Source organism: Gorilla gorilla, chromosome 1, assembly GCF_029281585.2.
Source record: "Gorilla gorilla gorilla isolate KB3781 chromosome 1, NHGRI_mGorGor1-v2.1_pri, whole genome shotgun sequence".
NCBI classification, from domain to species: Eukaryota; Metazoa; Chordata; class Mammalia; order Primates; family Hominidae; genus Gorilla; species Gorilla gorilla.
In genome coordinates, this window is record NC_073224.2 from 53,397,554 (window position 1) to 53,414,830 (window position 17,277).

At 48.7% G+C, this 17,277-nt stretch overlaps 1 protein-coding gene and 1 pseudogene across 2 annotated transcripts; both read left to right on the forward strand.

Annotated features, from left to right (window-relative positions):
• The first annotated feature begins 2,026 nt into the window (after positions 1–2,026).
• Positions 2,027–2,205, forward strand: LOC109029224 (small EDRK-rich factor 2-like; annotated as a pseudogene).
• A 2,021-nt stretch (positions 2,206–4,226) lies between these two features.
• On the forward strand, positions 4,227–15,178 carry FMOD (fibromodulin). 2 transcript variants are annotated; one of them, XM_019029000.4, is made up of 4 exons: positions 4,358–4,729; positions 7,502–8,487; positions 13,313–13,480; positions 13,978–15,178. In XM_019029000.4, exons 2-3 carry the CDS (start codon positions 7,509–7,511, stop codon positions 13,462–13,464), a joined length of 1,131 nt encoding a protein of 376 aa, XP_018884545.1. In that variant the 5' UTR covers positions 4,358–4,729; positions 7,502–7,508; the 3' UTR covers positions 13,465–13,480; positions 13,978–15,178. The 2 variants fall into 2 exon arrangements, with proteins under 2 accessions (XP_030872074.1, XP_018884545.1); XM_031016214.3 differs by having other exon boundaries at positions 4,227–4,729; positions 13,313–15,178.
• The last annotated feature ends 2,099 nt before the right edge of the window (positions 15,179–17,277 follow it).

Genomic DNA, 17,277 nt, shown 5'->3' on the forward strand with positions numbered 1-17,277 from the left:
AACAAGTCTTTCTCCAGCTCCAACATCTTCATGGCTCTCATCCTTCTGGAAAGAGGACACTCTCCATGATGAGGACTTCTGAGGGCCCTTTGGTGCCAAGGGAAGAGGAGAAAGTATCTCTCTTGGAAGCTTTGGGACACCATTGTTGGGTGCCAATGTAGCCAAGAATTTCCACTGAAACATCAGACTAGGAAAAACTCCCTCGCTGGTGTCAAGAGTTTTCAGGATGGGCCAGCAGCGGGGTCTGGATTATATAATATCGCCATGGTCATCTTTCTGCTGACCTCTGTATATTCAATTCAAGAAATCTGGTTGGGTGGATTTTCAGTCACACCCTCTTGCCCTCCACCTTCCCTGAGTTATCTGGGATCAGAGGCTGGATCATAAAAACAAGGGTTGTTGAGTCTTGTGGGGGATGAAGAGGAAGGAAAGGGTTGGTGGCCACAAGAACGTCACTGTGTCTTTGCTGGTGGGAACTTGAGTCAGAAGGGACTTCATTTCTCCCAGACAGGGTGGGTCCAGCATCAGAGGCAATGAGCTTTGCCTAGTGATTGTGGCTTAACCTGTACTTTTCTGGGTAGGGAGGAAATAGCAGTGGTCTGAACCCCTGGAAAGTCTAAAGGTTTTCCTGGCCTGGTTGGTGGTGGTTTTTCCACCCAGCATTGAGTACTGAAGACAGACAGACTCTGTGGGGAGCCAAAAATACAATTCCTTTCATAACCCTTTACTGATTGCCTACTAAGTGCCAACGCATTGTGTGCCCAGCTGGGACAGGGGCTACAGAAATGCATGACATTGCCTCTCTCTTTAGTTTATTTGCAGTCTAGTGACTGCATAGTGTTGGCTAGACACCCCCTAGAAGATACTGGTGTCCTCCTTCACATGTGGACTCCCTCAGCAAGCAATCTGGTGGACATCAATATCTCATTCTTGGCTTCCCATGTTGAAGGCAAGCTCTGAGGGCCTAGATCCAGCAACCAGGCAAACAAAGCAGCAGTGGCCAAAATGGAGGTAGAAACCTCCACTAAAGGTTAGAGAAAAGAACTTTTGAACAGTGGGTGGTTCCCTGAAACTCTGCCTTCTGACCTGGTCCCAATCATCCCTTCCATCCTTCCTTCATCCCAGGCCTGCCTTGGAACAGGATGGATAGCTAAAGACCTGGTGCACATCTCACCACTTTAGAAATGGCCAAAAAACCCCATGGAGATACTGTCTTTTTGGTGGTGCCTGGTTGGGAAGAATCCAGTCACTATTTGGTTCCCAGACTTTAGTAACTTTCATTGTTAGTAAATGCAGAATTAGTCAGCATGCTGGAATTAAAAAAAATAAACATCTGTACCCAATGGTGAATCTGTCCAGGCTATCTAGGCTGATTTAAAAGTGTTTCCCAGGCTCGGTTGCCAAGATCAGTGTCCTCCACTGAAAGGTGACTGCTTTCTGGACTCAAAAATCACTAGAAAGTTATCTGTGCATTATTCATAAGCATTTTCACAGTAAGGCCATTCTGCTTCACTCATGAGGTCAGAGTTTGCTACATTCAGATCTGCTTTATTGTAATCAGGCATTATACTGAAGCCTTCTTTGTGTCTCCAACACTTAGGATCATGCCCAACACATAGTAGATGCTCAAATTTATTAAATGGAAATTAAATATGGGTGGGCTGAGGAAGAGAACCCATATACCCCAGCCCCCTCTCACTTTTAAACTCCCCTGCCCCCAGATTCAGGTAGATTGGGCAATCGTAATTAATTAAGCTTCATCTTAGTCGAGGCCAGCCTGACAGCAGGGTAGTCATTGCCCCTCCACTTTGCCAATCCTCTGTGCTAGAGTTAGAGAAAAGTGTGTGGGCTTTCAAGTCATGTAGACCAAGGTTCAGATCCTTGTTTTGCCACTTACCAGCTAGTCACTTTATATCACTAAAACCCTAATTCCTTGGCTGAATGCAGGGTCAAAAATTAAAAAAAAAAAAAATCCTGACAGAATGAGGTGACATAACAGAGGCAGGTCAGAGCCACTGCTGTCGCCATGACCCACGGTAACCAGCATGAGCTTACTGGCTAGAAAAATAGGAAAAAGCAGAGTGACTCAGTTAAGGAAAAACGTCGAGATGACGGGCTTTCTGCTGCTGCCGCAAGCAGAGGAGCTCAGAGACCAAGCAGCAGAAGCAGAAGAAGGCAAAAGAGAAGAAGGAGGAACCCGAGTAGCTTTGTGGCTTCATGTCCAACCCTCCTGCCCTTCGCCTATGTGACTGGAGCCAGTCCCACCACCCTCACGTTTCCTCCTGCAGTGCCCGCAGGTCCCAGCACCCATGGCCTCCTTTTGCCCTGAGTCTTCAGCGGGTCCCTTTTGTGCTTCCTTCCCCTCAGGTAGCCTCTCTCCCCCTGGCCCCTCCTGGAAGTGGCGGGTGGGGGGGTTACCCCTTCCCAGTGTTTTTTTATTCCTGTGAGGCTCACCCCAAAGTATTAAAAGTAGCTTTGAAAAAAAAACACTAATTCCAATGCAAAATATCTACTGTTATCATTGATAACATAAGTAAACCACCTAGTCTATAGTAGGTGGTCAGAAAAGGCTCATTCATTAGGTTTCATCTTTTTGAAATCTCTTCTTAAATTCTGAGAATGGGTCCCTGACAAGGCTCTTTCTGACAGCCCACACGCTAGCTAAGTCAAAAGCTCAAACCTGTTGGAGAAACCAAAAGGACCATCTGCCTCGACACTTCTAAATTCTTCAAATTCAAGTCATCTCAGGGTTTCTCAGTTGGTATTTTTTTAAGATAAAGGTGTTTCTTTGATGTTGGCATAAGCCAGTTAACATACTTGAGGAGAGAACATTTAGGACACATGAGTTTATCTAAGCTATTGAGATTCTGTGTGACCCACATTATAATGGTTCTCAAATATTTTCTTCTAGCCCCTAAACTCCAGATTCCGATTCATATGTCCAACGGTCTACGTGCATCTCCAGGGGAATGCCTAGCAGGCATCTCTAACAGCATATCCAAAATGTAACTTGTTTTCTACCCAACTCGGTCCCACGTCACCTTTCCCATGTCAAGAAATGTTACCACCACCTACCCAGTTGCTCAAACTAAAATTCTAGGAATCATCCTTGACTTTTCCTAACTCTGCAAGACTTGTCAGTTCTCTGTCTAAAATATAAGATCTTCTCTTCCATTGCACTAGTCCAATCTGTCATTACCTCTCCTTGAGGCTGGGTTGGAGCCTCCCTGCTTCCACCCTGGCCTCCCCTTCTCCACACAGCAGCCCCTCCTACATGCTTTTAAAATGTAAATTAGATCCCATGCAGATCAGATCCCATGGCTTCTCCTGCTTGAAACATGTTATTTTTTAAACATTTAGAATAGGCTGGGCCAGATGACTCAGGCCTGTAATCCCAGCACTTTGGGGCACCGAGGTGGGTGGATCACCTGTGTTTAGGAGTTCAAGACCAGCCTGACCAATATGATGAAACCCTGTCTCTACTAAAAATAAAAAAAATTAGCTGGGCATGGTGGCGTGTGCCTGTAGTCCCAGCTACCCAGGAGGCTGAGGCAGGAAAACGGCTTGAACCTGGAAGGCGGAGGTTGCAGAAAGCAGAGATTGTGCCACTGCACTCCAGCCTGGGCGACACAGCGAGACTCCTTTTCGATCTCCTGACCTCATGATCCTCCTGCCTCGGCCTCCCAAAGTGCTGGGATTACAGACATGAGCCACCACGCCCGGCTGAGACTCCTTCTCAAACAAACAAACAATAACAACAACAACAAAAAACATTTAGAATAAAAACCAAATCATTTCCATTGCCCAAAAGTCCTTTCATGGTACAGCTCCTGCCCAGCTTTCTGATTTTGTCTTTCCCTGGCTGAGGAATTCTATGGCTGTGAAATGGGTAGGACACAGTGAACCTCAGCTATGTGCCAGGTCAGGAGCCTCCCGCACATCACCTGATACAGTCCTTGCTACAACCCAGCAAGGTAAGTGTTATTAACTCTGAATTTCTTGTGAGCATTAAGTGGAAATGGATGATGCTAGTGCATAAGCAGTGATCAGCAAATGCTGGAGTCCCTGCCTTTCCTTTTGTTCCAGTGGTGGAGGTGGGCAGGACCTGTAGCCCAGAAAAGTCTACACTGCTTAGGGATAGAACTGGAACCAGAGCCGGCTGTCCCTTGTCATGCATGCTCCCTTATCCACTAGCCTGATGACCTGTCTACAGGGGGAGCTGAGAAGGGTGAGTTCTCGCTCTCTGGAGGGACATGTGGGTTGCTGAAGGAGTTAAGATGTCTCTTACCAAACCCTGGCCCTCCCCATCCCTGCATCTGCCTTCGTGGCTTTAACGAGAAACCCAGGCGCTTCATAAGAGACTGTACAAATAACTTCTAGGGCGCCACTAACTCATTCAGCAGAAAGAGACCCAGGGCTGCCAATGTTTCAGGGAAGATAAGTGAGTGGAAAAAAGGTGGTTTTTATAGCGTCAGGCGGACAGAAGGATTTGCGTGGTTGAGCGTGAGCTCCGCCCCTGCAGCAGGGCTGAGAAAAACCAGGATCCGGGTTCCTCAGCCCCTCTTCACAATATTTGATTAGGAATTTGGGGCGGGACCCTGGTCTGGCACAGGCACGCACACTCTCAGTAGACTCTTTCACTCCTCTCTCTCTTCCTCTCTCACACGTTCTCCAACCCAAGGAGGCCAGACAGAGGGACGTGGTCACTCTCTGAAAGGTTCAACTCGAGGTAAGTATAGTCGTTTTACTTCGGGTTTATCCCTAGCAGTTTCTTAAAAGAAATAAAGGAAAAGTGGTAGGGGATAGGGGAGATGGGGAGGCAGGGAGGGTTCATTCCTCCTTCTCCACATCTGGGCCATGACCCCAGGGATGCTGGAGAGTGGCAGAGAGGGTGTCTAAGGGAGGGGTTCCAGCCCTGTACCTTTCTCTTACAGTTCCTTTATGGGTGCTGAGGGGACCTCCAATTCTCAGGCATGAAAAAGTGAAGGACCCTCTGTCTAGGGAAGCTTCTTCCCTGCTACTCATAAATCCCACCATTCTGGGAGTGTGGGCATTTTGAAGGGTATTCCAAGACCTGGATGTCCCTGCAATCTCTCTTATAGAGGGGTTTGGTACATAAATGCTATTATGGGAGAGGGGGAAAGTTTTGTGTAGAATGTGTGTGTGTGTGTGTGTGTGTGTGTGTGTGTGTGTGTGTGTGTGTGTGTGTGTGTGTTTGGAGTGGAAGGGAGAGAATAAAAAGAAGCGTTGAGAACTGGCCATGTCCAGGGAGCTGTGGATTGGTGTGGGGATGCAATCCAGGTGAGGGGATGGCCTCTGGCTTGACCTTCTCCACTGATAGGAGGGAGAGATCTTTCTCTAGAGTGGAGAAATGAAAGAACAGCAGTAGCTCCTGAGTAAACTTCCCCCAGCTGATAGAGTGGCAGTCCTGGAAACTTTCGACCTTACAGAAACTCTGAGCACAGGAGGGCCTCTAGCATTATGGGAAACAATGTAAGAGTGTGCAACCCTGAAGCAACATTGCTAAGAGATGGGATGGGGTAAGGAGAGGCATAAGCTCCCCATCAAACCCTTTCAGCACCCATGGCTCTAAGAAGAGGCTGAAGTGGGCAGGGTGCACAGCCCCTAGAAAGCTGAGTCTGAAGGGGAAGGTGGCTCTTGTCTGCCAAGGTGCCCAGTCTGAAAGAAGGAGAAACGGAGACAGAGGCTCACTGTGCCAGCCACCTTGGTCCTGCAACAGCCCAGGGCTGTGCATGGAAAAACGCTCTGTTGGCAGCGGGCCGCTCCATTCGTCTTCTCTCCTGGCCAGAGCCAGGGACCAGCCAGCTTGCCCAGTCAGTGGGCAGTTGGGTCAGCTTCTCCAAAACACTGTGGCTCTTTGTCTGAGGCCTGAGGCTGCCTGTGGATGAGCCAGAGTGCCTGCTTTTCTGCAACCTAGGAACCGATGGGATGAAGTGGGCCCAAGGAAATTGTTTTGAGGGGACAGAGAGGTCTGGGATGGATGGTGGTCAGGAGGTAACTCCGTTGAGTGTCACAGTTGGGGTCTTTCCCATCAGTTCACTGGATCTGATGATGTTGGCTTTTATACTCCTTTCTTTCTTCTGTTTACAGTTGCCAACCCCAGTAGGCCCAACAGCAATGTGAGGGCTGTATGTGACTCTTCCAGGCCAAGAAAGGTTCTAAGGTTTCTCTGTCCAAGGGTGACACTCAGGAAGATGCCCACTGCTCACAGGAGTATGTCATGCATTGGCTATAGGTAACCAGGGTAGGGTACCCAGGCCACCCCTAGTCTCTTACCTTCCATACCTTTAGTTTCCCTCTCAGATGACATCAGATCCACATTTCCTCTTCAGTCTGCCCTGTTCCTATCTCATTAGCATAACAGGTTCAAAAGCAACAGGTTACCAGCAATGTGGGGACCTAGACACAGAGCCTGGTCATCTAGGTGTCATCGCTGGGAGCAGGTAGCTTGGGAAAGGAGAGGGGAATGTCAGGGTCCTACCTCAAGCCGCTTTCCCTTGAGCATACACAAGAGTTTCCAATCTCTAGCTATTCTTTTGGTGTCCCTCATTCATTTCTCTTGGCCCCACATGGCTCTTGCATGTTGCCCATGGTGGAGCATGAGGAGTGCTAACACCTTACTAGGCACCATGGAAGAGAGAAGCAGATTAACTCAGACTCCACACACTGAGTACCTGCTTTAGAAGGCAAGTGCCACACCCAGTGCCAGGGTCCTCAGTCTGGAAAGGATTTGTAACTGCTGTATGAAGACCCTGTCCCAGCCAAGTTGCATGTGTAGCCACAAACTGCTAACCAGTGAGTTTCCTCACTCAGCAGACTGTTACAGATGATGGCACTTTGGAGGGCAACCTGAGCCTTGTGGTGGCTGCAGAGGGACCACACTCCTCCCCAAACACTCAAGACCAAAAATTCCCAGCCTGCCCAAAAGACCAAAAGATTTTCCAGACGTAGTTCAGCTCTTCCCCTTTGATGCGTCAAGTGGCTTCTGGAGGTCTCCCATCCTAGGGCTTTCTCCCTGGACTCTTAGAAAAATACTATTTCCCTGGAACATCCAAACTGGATTTGGGTTCAGATCTGAAGAGCATCCCACTACCATCCTTACCACCACACCACAAACACAGGTATTGCTGTGGGCTTTTCAGCTTTCCCACAGGACTTTCAGAGTGCTAGAGGCTCCTAAGAATCTGCCCCTCCAAAAAAAAATGCAGCCCTTCCCATTCAAAGACATTCTGTCTGTGACTCTATGACCAGGGGAAAATGCACTTAGCTCACCCCAAATAGCCATGGTCCGGCTGGACCAAGTGCAGAACCAGACTGGGAGGAGGCACCGAAGAAATGAGAGCAAGGCTCCTGCTCTCAGATGTTTGACATGGAAGTCAGCTCTGCATAGCTCAAAGCCTAAGGCTTGCCTACTCTGCCTCACTGCCTCTGTGGAGTCTCACTCATGCTGGCTTGCTCTGTTCTCTCCCGCTTCTTGCAGAGACAAAATGCAGTGGACCTCCCTCCTGCTGCTGGCAGGGCTCTTCTCCCTCTCCCAGGCCCAGTATGAAGATGACCCTCATTGGTGGTTCCACTACCTCCGCAGCCAGCAGTCCACCTACTACGATCCCTATGACCCTTACCCGTATGAGACCTACGAGCCTTACCCCTATGGGGTGGATGAAGGGCCAGCCTACACCTACGGCTCTCCATCCCCTCCAGATCCCCGCGACTGCCCCCAGGAGTGCGACTGCCCACCCAACTTCCCCACGGCCATGTACTGTGACAATCGCAACCTCAAGTACCTGCCCTTTGTTCCCTCCCGCATGAAGTATGTGTACTTCCAGAACAACCAAATCACCTCCATCCAGGAAGGCGTCTTTGACAATGCCACAGGGCTGCTGTGGATTGCTCTCCATGGCAACCAGATCACCAGTGATAAGGTGGGCAGGAAGGTCTTCTCCAAGCTGAGGCACCTGGAGAGGCTGTACCTGGACCACAACAACCTGACCCGGATGCCCGGTCCCCTGCCTCGATCCCTGAGAGAGCTCCATCTCGACCACAACCAGATCTCACGGGTCCCCAACAATGCTCTGGAGGGGCTGGAGAACCTCACGGCCTTGTACCTCCAACACAATGAGATCCAGGAAGTGGGCAGTTCCATGAGGGGCCTCCGGTCACTGATCTTGCTGGACCTGAGTTATAACCACCTTCGGAAGGTGCCTGATGGGCTACCCTCAGCTCTTGAGCAGCTGTACATGGAGCACAACAATGTCTACACCGTCCCCGATAGCTACTTCCGGGGGGCGCCCAAGCTGCTGTATGTGCGGCTGTCCCACAACAGTCTAACCAACAATGGCCTGGCCTCCAACACCTTCAATTCCAGCAGCCTCCTTGAGCTAGACCTCTCCTACAACCAGCTGCAGAAGATCCCCCCAGTCAACACCAACCTGGAGAACCTCTACCTCCAAGGCAATAGGATCAATGGTGAGACCTTGGCAAAGGGAGGCGGGGACTGGCTGTCTTGAAAGACACTATTCTGAGTGCTAGTGGCAAAGCAAAAGAAATAGAAATTGGGGAACCAGACAGCACAAATGAAGCAACCTGACAACCAAGCCATACCCCTGTACAAAAGAGAATACACTTATACTAAATAGCAGTGCTAAGACAATTCAGTGGGGAGTGGGTTGGTACAGAAGAAGACTTTCCAGGAGAGGTAAGTTTCATTCCAGGTCTTGAGAGATAAGTGGGCATGGGTTGGAGGTATGCAGGATGGAGACATTCTGGGACAGAGGCTTGCCACAAAGGAGCCAGTCATTTTCACAGGTCACCTGTCAACGTAGGGGACAGCTGGGAAATGTCATGTGTCTGAGATGAAGGGGTCATGTGTCAGGGAGCAGTAAGAGATGAGTTCGGAGAAGTTTAGGAGGGAATACTTCAAAGGGAGGGAGATTTAAGTTTAGCTTCTAAAGTCTGTTTCAGGAGAATGGTGGGTTGAAGCCCTGTACTTACTCACTGTCCCAGAAGAGGATGAGCTCTCTTTTTCCACTTGAACTACTCTTGCGTCTACAGCCTGGTCTTGTGTTTTGGTGTTTATTCTCAGAGCTGAATGCGGCACTTGTTCTGGTCAGTTCTTCCTGGAGTACAAGGACCCCCTGGTGGCAGGGCAGATATCCTTCCTAGGGTAACATGAGCCTGACTACCACCAAGCCTAGGACACTGGGCTTCCTGTTTCATAAGCACTTCCTTGCAATGCCCAAAGGAAAAAAAAAAGGCTGCCTCCCTGACTCTAAGAAATATTCATTTCAGATGGAATTATCTAGCTGATTTTCAGCTCCCTTTCGTCTTAGGATCTAGTATTCAGAACATGCTTACATTACCCCAGGGCCTCTGATGTCTTAATCCCAGCTGGAAGGTACTGAGCCAGCACTTGACCTCCCTTCCTGTCAGCAAAGTCCTCTTCCACCTGGAGAAGGGAGGACTCATTAACGACCACTGGCAAAGGGCTTTGAAGTGGAGCCTGCTGAGATAGAACGGCACCATCAAAGCGCTGAGAAGGACAGAGTCGTCACCCTCTCCCTCTCATTCCTTTCTCCCCTGTGCTCAGGGAACAGATCAGTCATTGAGCAAGATGTTAACAAGCTGGGCAGCCCTCTGAGTGAGAGAGGCACCAGCCCCAGAGGGCAATTTCAGAGTTGACAGTCGGGTGGGCAAGGCAAAGAGGCATCTGTCTGGCACCTTTAGTTTGAAGTGCCTGACACCATCATGTACGGCCTAAACTCTTTTTTATTAGAATCTCTCTTTCTTTGGGGTCTTCTTATTCCCAAGGTGGGGCTTGAGGGGTCCTCTAAGATGTCTTTTTTTTTTTTTTTTTTTTTTTTTGAGACAGAGTCTCGCTCTGTCACCCAGGCTGGAGTGCAGTGGCATGATCTCAGCTCACTGCAAACTCCGCCTCCTGGGTTCACGCCATTCTCCTGCCTCAGCCTCTTGAGTAGCTGAGACTACAGGCGCCTGCCACCACGCTCGGCCAACTTTTTATATTTTTAGTAGAGACGGGGTTTCACCGTGTTAGCCAGGATGGTCTTGATCTCCTGACCTCGTGATCTGCCTGCCTCAGCCTCCCAAAGTGCTGGGATTACAGGCGTGAGCCACCGCGCCCAGCCAAGATCTTGAAGATGTTGCAAGCTGCAGACGTTTGACATTTCCTTGTGGCTGTCTATCATCACACCAGCAGTTACCACTACTTACCTGCCACACACTCTGAATCCAGGAGCAGTCACATCAGAAATGTCACACCGTATGCTGTGCTTCATCCAAGTTTGACCCTGAAACTGTGACAGCAAAGAACAGCTGTCATGGGAAAGAATCTATTAGCACCTACCCATACAATCAGAGAAAGTTAGGATGGAAAAGGCTTCATCACAACCTCTTATCATCGTTCTGCCTTCATGCAGAACCACATCTGCCACTCAAATGGGAGGTGGACCACCTCTTCCAGACGCTTGTCAGAAAATAAAATTAGTGCAGTTTCCTAAGGTCCCGCAAACAAATTCTCTGTTCAGTCAAATAACCCCCAAATTTTCGGTGTCTACTCCCAAATCAATTCTTGTGCAACTTAAGTCCAAGCCCCGTGACTAGGTATCACTTAGTCTCTCTCAACCTTCTTTTTAGACAAAATAATGCTTTATTTTCCTTAAAGTAGTGAATTAATATATGTAAAGTGCCTTGTCTAGGGCCTGGCATAGAATATAAAAACCAATGATAGCTATTATTATTAGCCTTTCTTCTCTCATTGCCACTTTAAAGTTGACAGGCAGTTTTTGTTGTTGTTTTGGGGAAAAAGAGACACAGAGAAGGTAAAGCCATCTCTCAAGGTCCCCCAGATGATGTAGATTAGAACCCTGACCTAAAGGACCTAGAGCCAGGCATCTCCGACTGAGAATGGTGAGGAATATCTCTCTGATGCAGACCACTAGCAGGAAAACAGCTCCCAAAGCTCAGCCCCCTCTCCTACAGCAAACGTGAGGGACATCTCCCTGCAAACCAGTCAGGGACTTGGGGATGGGGGGTGTTGGAGGTGCGATTGAAACAAGCTTCTGAGAAAGGAGCTTAAAGAAGAACAGGAGCTCAGAGGCGCACAGGGGAATCAGATGTGGTCCTCTCCTCGCCACTTCCCTCTTCCATCAGTATCTCCCTCAGTTTTTCCAGCCTGGCAAGAACACAGCTCAGAATGTTATTCGGAAGCTTTGGGATTCAGTGGAGCAGGGCGGGTACACCAGTAGGAATTTGGAAAGACTTATGTCAGTATTTAATTTGGGCTAGAAAAATGTCCTCCAGTGCCTCCACACAGAAGCCTGTCCTATTCATGGGCTTGGGGAAGACGGGGCGGGGGGGGGGTGCTCACAGTACCCAGTGTGTGGCTAGAGTCCATATACACTGTGTGTCTAGCTCCCCACAAGTATGTCCCACATTTACCTATCCACAGCTGGGATCCGGAATTTTAGCGGGCAGTCTGAGGCCTCCAGGCTGGGAAAGAATCTATCACAGAGCCTGCAGCTCCATCCTGAATAGGGCTGGAAATGATACTTAAGCTGAGCCACTTTGCTTCTTCTCCTCACCCCACTGCTCTGCTTGTACACAGATAACATAGACCCAGCCCCGGTCTAGGCTCTGCCCCCAACCTGCTCACTCAGAGGCCACTTAATCTAGTCCTTGGGACCAGAAAGGAAACATCCAAAAGTATTCCAGAAATTCTACCCCACCGGGAGTGTTTTCCAAAGACGGGTATTTCCCAGTTTCCACTGCTTTTCTCAGTGTCTAATTTTCTTTGGGCCTAGATTTTCTGTGTTATGTCTGCAATACAAGTTAATTTGCTGCAACCTCACCTCATCTTATCTTGGTCAGTGCTTAACAGAGACTGAAAACCATTGAAAATGCTAATTTAAAAACACTTTTTTCATCAGCCTCTTTAAGCTCTCCATACTGTCTTTCTTGGAACTGTCTTCTTCATACCTATAACCTCTCCCAAGGGGAGCCCTCATGGTCACCCCTAAGAATAGAGTTAGAAAAGCACTCCCTGCCCCCGCTCCTCCTGCCTGGCCCCAGACTGACGCACCTCCTGACCACTGCTGCAAGCCGATGGATGCCTCTGGTACAACAGCAAGCCCCAGCTCTGGGTCTACCCAAGTATTACAGCTGCTAGGGATGTGTCCATGGACAATCCTACCCTCAAGACCCAATGGGTAACTTCATTCAAACCCCCTTTGCAGAGAATGACAACAGGAGCAAGTTTCCTGAAAGCCTCATTTACCATGGTAAAGACAGCCCTACGAGGCTTCCTCAGCTTTCAGTGGTGACTTTTGCCGTCTCTCCTGGAGTTTTAGCTGAGTTCTTGGCTTTTCCTTTCAAGTTACTGACCCAGTAGACTGGAGACAGAGTGGTTCATTTGTCAAAGAGGACAACCAGAGGGAGAACAGGGTTAATAGCAACAGAAAGATTTATGCTAATACCATCCAAGCAGAACTATTGTCTCTATTAGAATTCTGTAGTTTAGGGGAAAATCTTAGGAGACTTCTTTTCAGGTTTAAAAAAGGGAGTAGATTGTAATCATATTAAATGCAGGAGGCAGGGAAATTATTTATATGACTTTTGAGGTCCCTAGCAGCCCCAGTGCTCTATGAGTCCCCAGCTTCCTTTAAACTCAGAGCCTTGCTCACTGCTCTGGCAGTGTTTAGAATGGAGACGTGCAACCCCCTCAAAGCCCTGGCACACAAAGACACTTGTCTCTCGGCCCAGGCTTTCTCTCTTTAATTTCCTGCCACTTTTTCTATCTGTAAAGTATTAAGTCCCTCCATTTCCCCAGTCTTCTTTCTCACAGCAATTCAGCAAAGCCCTCCCTCTCCAAAAACAATCAAGTACTTCAAGGTGTCTACAGTTGGTCTTTGGCTACCCTCTGCTTCCCACTGCTGCCCACAGCTGCCCACCTGCCCCCCTACCCTGCTAAAAAAAAAAAAAAAAAAAAAAAAAAATGTCCCAGAGGGAAGGACGCTTAAGAACATTCCTGGGCCTGCAGAGTAAAGTTCAGGTTGGTGGTTAGGAAGTGAGCTGCAGACGCAGGCACAGTCCTAACTGTGTCCCTAGTTCTGCCCCTAGTGGTGCCAGTAAGTATGACTCCAATCCTGGAAAACATCTGCCCTCCATCCCCAACTTCCACCCCTTTATCTAAACTGCTTCACAAAGGCTAATCTCACTGTGGCTTCGGGTTCGTAATCTGGGCTTCTCTCCCTGACCCGTTCTCCTCTTGCCCCCACAGAGTTCTCCATCAGCAGCTTCTGCACCGTGGTGGACGTCGTGAACTTCTCCAAGCTGCAGGTGCTGCGCCTGGACGGGAACGAGATCAAGCGCAGCGCCATGCCTGCCGACGCGCCCCTCTGCCTGCGCCTTGCCAGCCTCATCGAGATCTGAGCAGCCCTGGCACCGGGTACTGGGCGGAGAGCCCCCGTGGCATTTGGCTTGATGGTTTGGTTTGGCTTTTGCTGGAAGGTCCAGGATGGACCATGTGACAGAAGTCCACGGGCACCCTCTGTAGTCTTCTTTCCTGTAGGTGGGGTTGGGGGGGGCGATCAGGGACAGGCAGCCTTCTGCTGAGGACATAGGCAGAAGTTCACTCTTTTCCAGGGACAGAAGTGGTGGTAGATGGAAGGATCCCTGGATGTTCCGACCCCATAAATCTCACGACTCTTAAGTTCTTCCCAATGATCTGAGGTCATGGAACTTCAAAAGTGGCATGGGCAATAGTATATAACCGTACTTTTCTAACAATCCCTGGCTGTCTGTGAGCAGCACTTGACAGCTCTCCCTCTGTGCTGGGCTGGTCGTGCAGTTACTCTGGGCTCCCATTTGTTGCTTCTCAAAATATACCTCTTGCCCAGCTGCCTCTTCTGAAATCCACTTCACCCACTCCACTTTCCTCCACAGATGCCTCTTCTGTGCCTTAAGCAGAGTCAGGAGACCCCAAGGCATGTGAACATCTGCCCAGCAACCTGTGGAGACAACCCACACTGTGTCTGAGGGTGAAAGGACACCAGGAGTCACTTCTATACCTCCCTAACCTCACCCCTGGAAAGCCACAAGATTGGAGGTCACCAGCATGATGATGATATTCATGACCTGATGTGGGAGGAGACAGCCAACCTCAGGCTTAGATCAATGTATAGGGCTATATTTTGGCAGCTGGGTAGCTCTTTGAAGGTGGATAAGACTTCAGAAGAGGAAAGGCTAGGCTTTGCTTATCATCAGCATCTGCAATGGGCCAAACACACCTCAAATTGGCTGAGTTGAGAAAGCAGCCCCAGTAGTTCCATTCTCGCCCAGCACTTTCTGCATTCCAAACAGCATCCTACCTGGGTTTTTATCCACAAAGGTAGCAGCCACATGGTTTTTAAAGTATGAGAAACATAGTTTGTCCTCTCCTTTTATCCAAGCAGGAAGATTCTATATCCTGATGGTAGAGACAGACTCCAGGCAGCCCTGGACTTGCTAGCCCAAAGAAGGAGGATGTGGTTAATCTGTAACACCTGGTTGTCCTAAGGCCATAGTTAAAAAGTACCAGCTCTGGCTGGGGTCCATGAAGCCCAGGCCAGGCAGCCAAATCTTGCCTGTGCTGGGCATACAACCCTCTGCTTTCACATCTCTGAGATATATCCTTATTAGTGAAGATGGCTTTTGCTTTATAGTTTGGCTGAGGAGCACTTAATTCTTCCCATTTCAAAAGGTAATGTTGCCTGGGGCTTAACCCACCTGCCCTTTGGGCAAGGTTGGGACAAAGCCATCTGGGCAGTCAGGGGCAAGGACTGCTGGAGGAGAGTTAGCCCAAGTCTGGGCTCTGCCCAGATGCCATCACATCCCTGATACTGTGTATGCTTTGAAGCACCTTCCCTGAGAAGGGAAGAGGGGATCTTTGGACTATGTTCTTGGCTCCAGACCTGGAATCCACAAAAGCCAAACCAGCTCATTTCAACAAAGGAGCTCTGATGTGAGGGGCAAGGCTGCCCCCTGCCCCAGGGCTCTTCAGAAAGCATCTGCATGTGAACACCATCATGCCTTTATAAAGGATCCTTATTACAGGAAAAGCATGAGTGGTGGCTAACCTGACCAATAAAGTTATTTTATGATTGCATCTGCAAGAATGGAGTCATTTAAAGCAGACTGCAGGAGGGTTACTTTAGGAGGACCTGGTGAGGTCGCAGGTCACACAGGCCTTGGACTGATAAGCCCTCTTTCTCATCTATTCTATTCGGGCAGATGAAGCTAAGAGGAAAAAAAAAATGAAAAAAAAAAAAGTCACTTGTATAAAAGCTGTAGTTAGCAAACTGTGTTCTGGAAGTTCTTCTTTAAGTCTAACTTCAATCCTTTCTACACATTCCCTTCCATATGGTCCCCAAGAGATATAGAATAACTGGGGTTTTTTTCAACCCTTTCCACCATCCTCTCTTGCAAAGCCGGTAATTCGAGATCTGGCTAGTCCTGGGTATTGTTGTCTTAACTGCTTCTGCCCTCTAGTGGCAACTGTGCAGCTCTGAGGGCAGCCAAGCCTGCCAAAGCCCGTTGGCCCTGGAAGAGGAAAACAAACCTTTACCCCCCATTTGTTTTCTCATGCATCCTGTGTTCATATCGTGAAAGCCTTTAAGTGCCAGATGTTGTGATAGGTGCTTAGCAAATGCCGCATAAGTTAGGAGGGCAGACTAGGCTTGTGCCTTCAGAACAATCCACTATTTTCTGATAGGGAAATAACAACTTATAGTTATTGGGCACTAAATTCTGTACCAAGCATGTTGCAAATATTACAACTCCATCTTAAGCCAAAGTAAACTAATTTGACTATAATTCTCTGACGCGAGAGTTAGGCAGGAATGCTAGTGTGTGAAACTACCAGAAAGAAATCATAGCTCTAATCACAGTCCTCTCTTCAAGGACAGCAGATAAGGCCCCTCTGCCTTGGATCTCCAGTACAGGAAGATGCCATGTGGAGGAGACAGAGACGTGGCACATAGGGCAGGAATTATCTAACTATAAGGAGGAATCCTCTGCCTGTCCGTTTTTGCTTCTTTGCAGCTCCCATGAGCATCCCAACCAAGACAGAGCAGGGAGAGGAATGGGAGCCAGCCCTGCTGCAAGGCTTCCCTTGTTTCTAAACCCAGTGCTTTGCAAGAAACAGGGTAGCAAGAATAGACTGTCCCTCAGGCTCAGTTGACTCTTTTTCTTTAAGCTGCCATTTGATCAGTCTTATTATGTGCTAAGGGCTTTACTTATTTAGTATTCTTCACCATTCTCTACCACGGAGATTATTATTTTCACTATTTTACAGAGGAGGAAACTGGAAACAAAGACGCAGAGGTCACCCAGGAAGGACGCATCAAGGCCGGGATCTGACCCTGGCCGTCTGTCTCCCCAGCCTGTCAGTTTTGCAATATTATTTCCACTGTGCTGTCCTAAGAATCCTTGTATTGTTGGATTATTAGGTGTATGCGGGAGGCTTGTGGGTCACTGGCTGTCATAAACAGAGAAAGATCATCTTACTTTTTTTGGAGATGGACCCAAATCCATTCTGCTAGCATTCACAGTTCCTTTATGAATTTCCAATTCAAAATTCACTTTTCATCAGTAAATGTTTAGTGAGTGCCACTGAGCAGGAACTGGGGATACTGCAGAGAACAAAAGCAAACAGCCCCTGCCCTTGGGGGCTTGTAGTCCAGTGCAGTGACAGTCCTTGAACAACAGCAAAAAAATCACACTGAGGATCATGTAGTTAGACTGAGAAAGAGCTGTGACGATGAGCATAGGTCTACACCAGGATTATCAAGGAGCCTGGCCTAGATACTCTGAGATACAGAGTGAGAGCACAGTAATCCAGACGAAGAGATGGAAGGGCAGGTCCAGGCAAAGATAGCAGCATGCATACACACCCTAATGCACAAGGAAGCTTCTGAGGCTCTAGACAGCGAAAATGGCTGCAGCACAGAGAGAAAGGGAGAGAGTTTCAGTTGATCACGCTGATGCAGTAGGCAAGGGTCAAAGACAGTAGGCTTTGTTCTCTTATTTCAGACCCAAGTACAAAGAAACTTAATTACCACCGTCCCAAACCCCATGTCCCAGGGCCTGCCCTACATGCAGGCTCACAGTTCTGCCTTCTAGCCACTAGTGGGCAGCATCTCATCTCGCACCACCAGCCTTTTCTTAAACCTTTAAATCGCAGCCCACTTTTTCCCAACTTCCTTT

What these genes read in the sequence shown, in the direction of transcription:
- FMOD (XM_031016214.3), top strand. Translation starts at nt 7,509, where the DNA reads ATGCAGTGGACCTCCCTCCTGCTGCTGGCAGGGCTCTTCTCCCTCTCC. An exon ending in CCAAGGCAATAGGATCAATG is followed by an intron (nt 8,488 to 13,312) that starts GTGAGACCTTGG and finishes TTGCCCCCACAG; the next exon opens with AGTTCTCCATCAGCAGCTTC.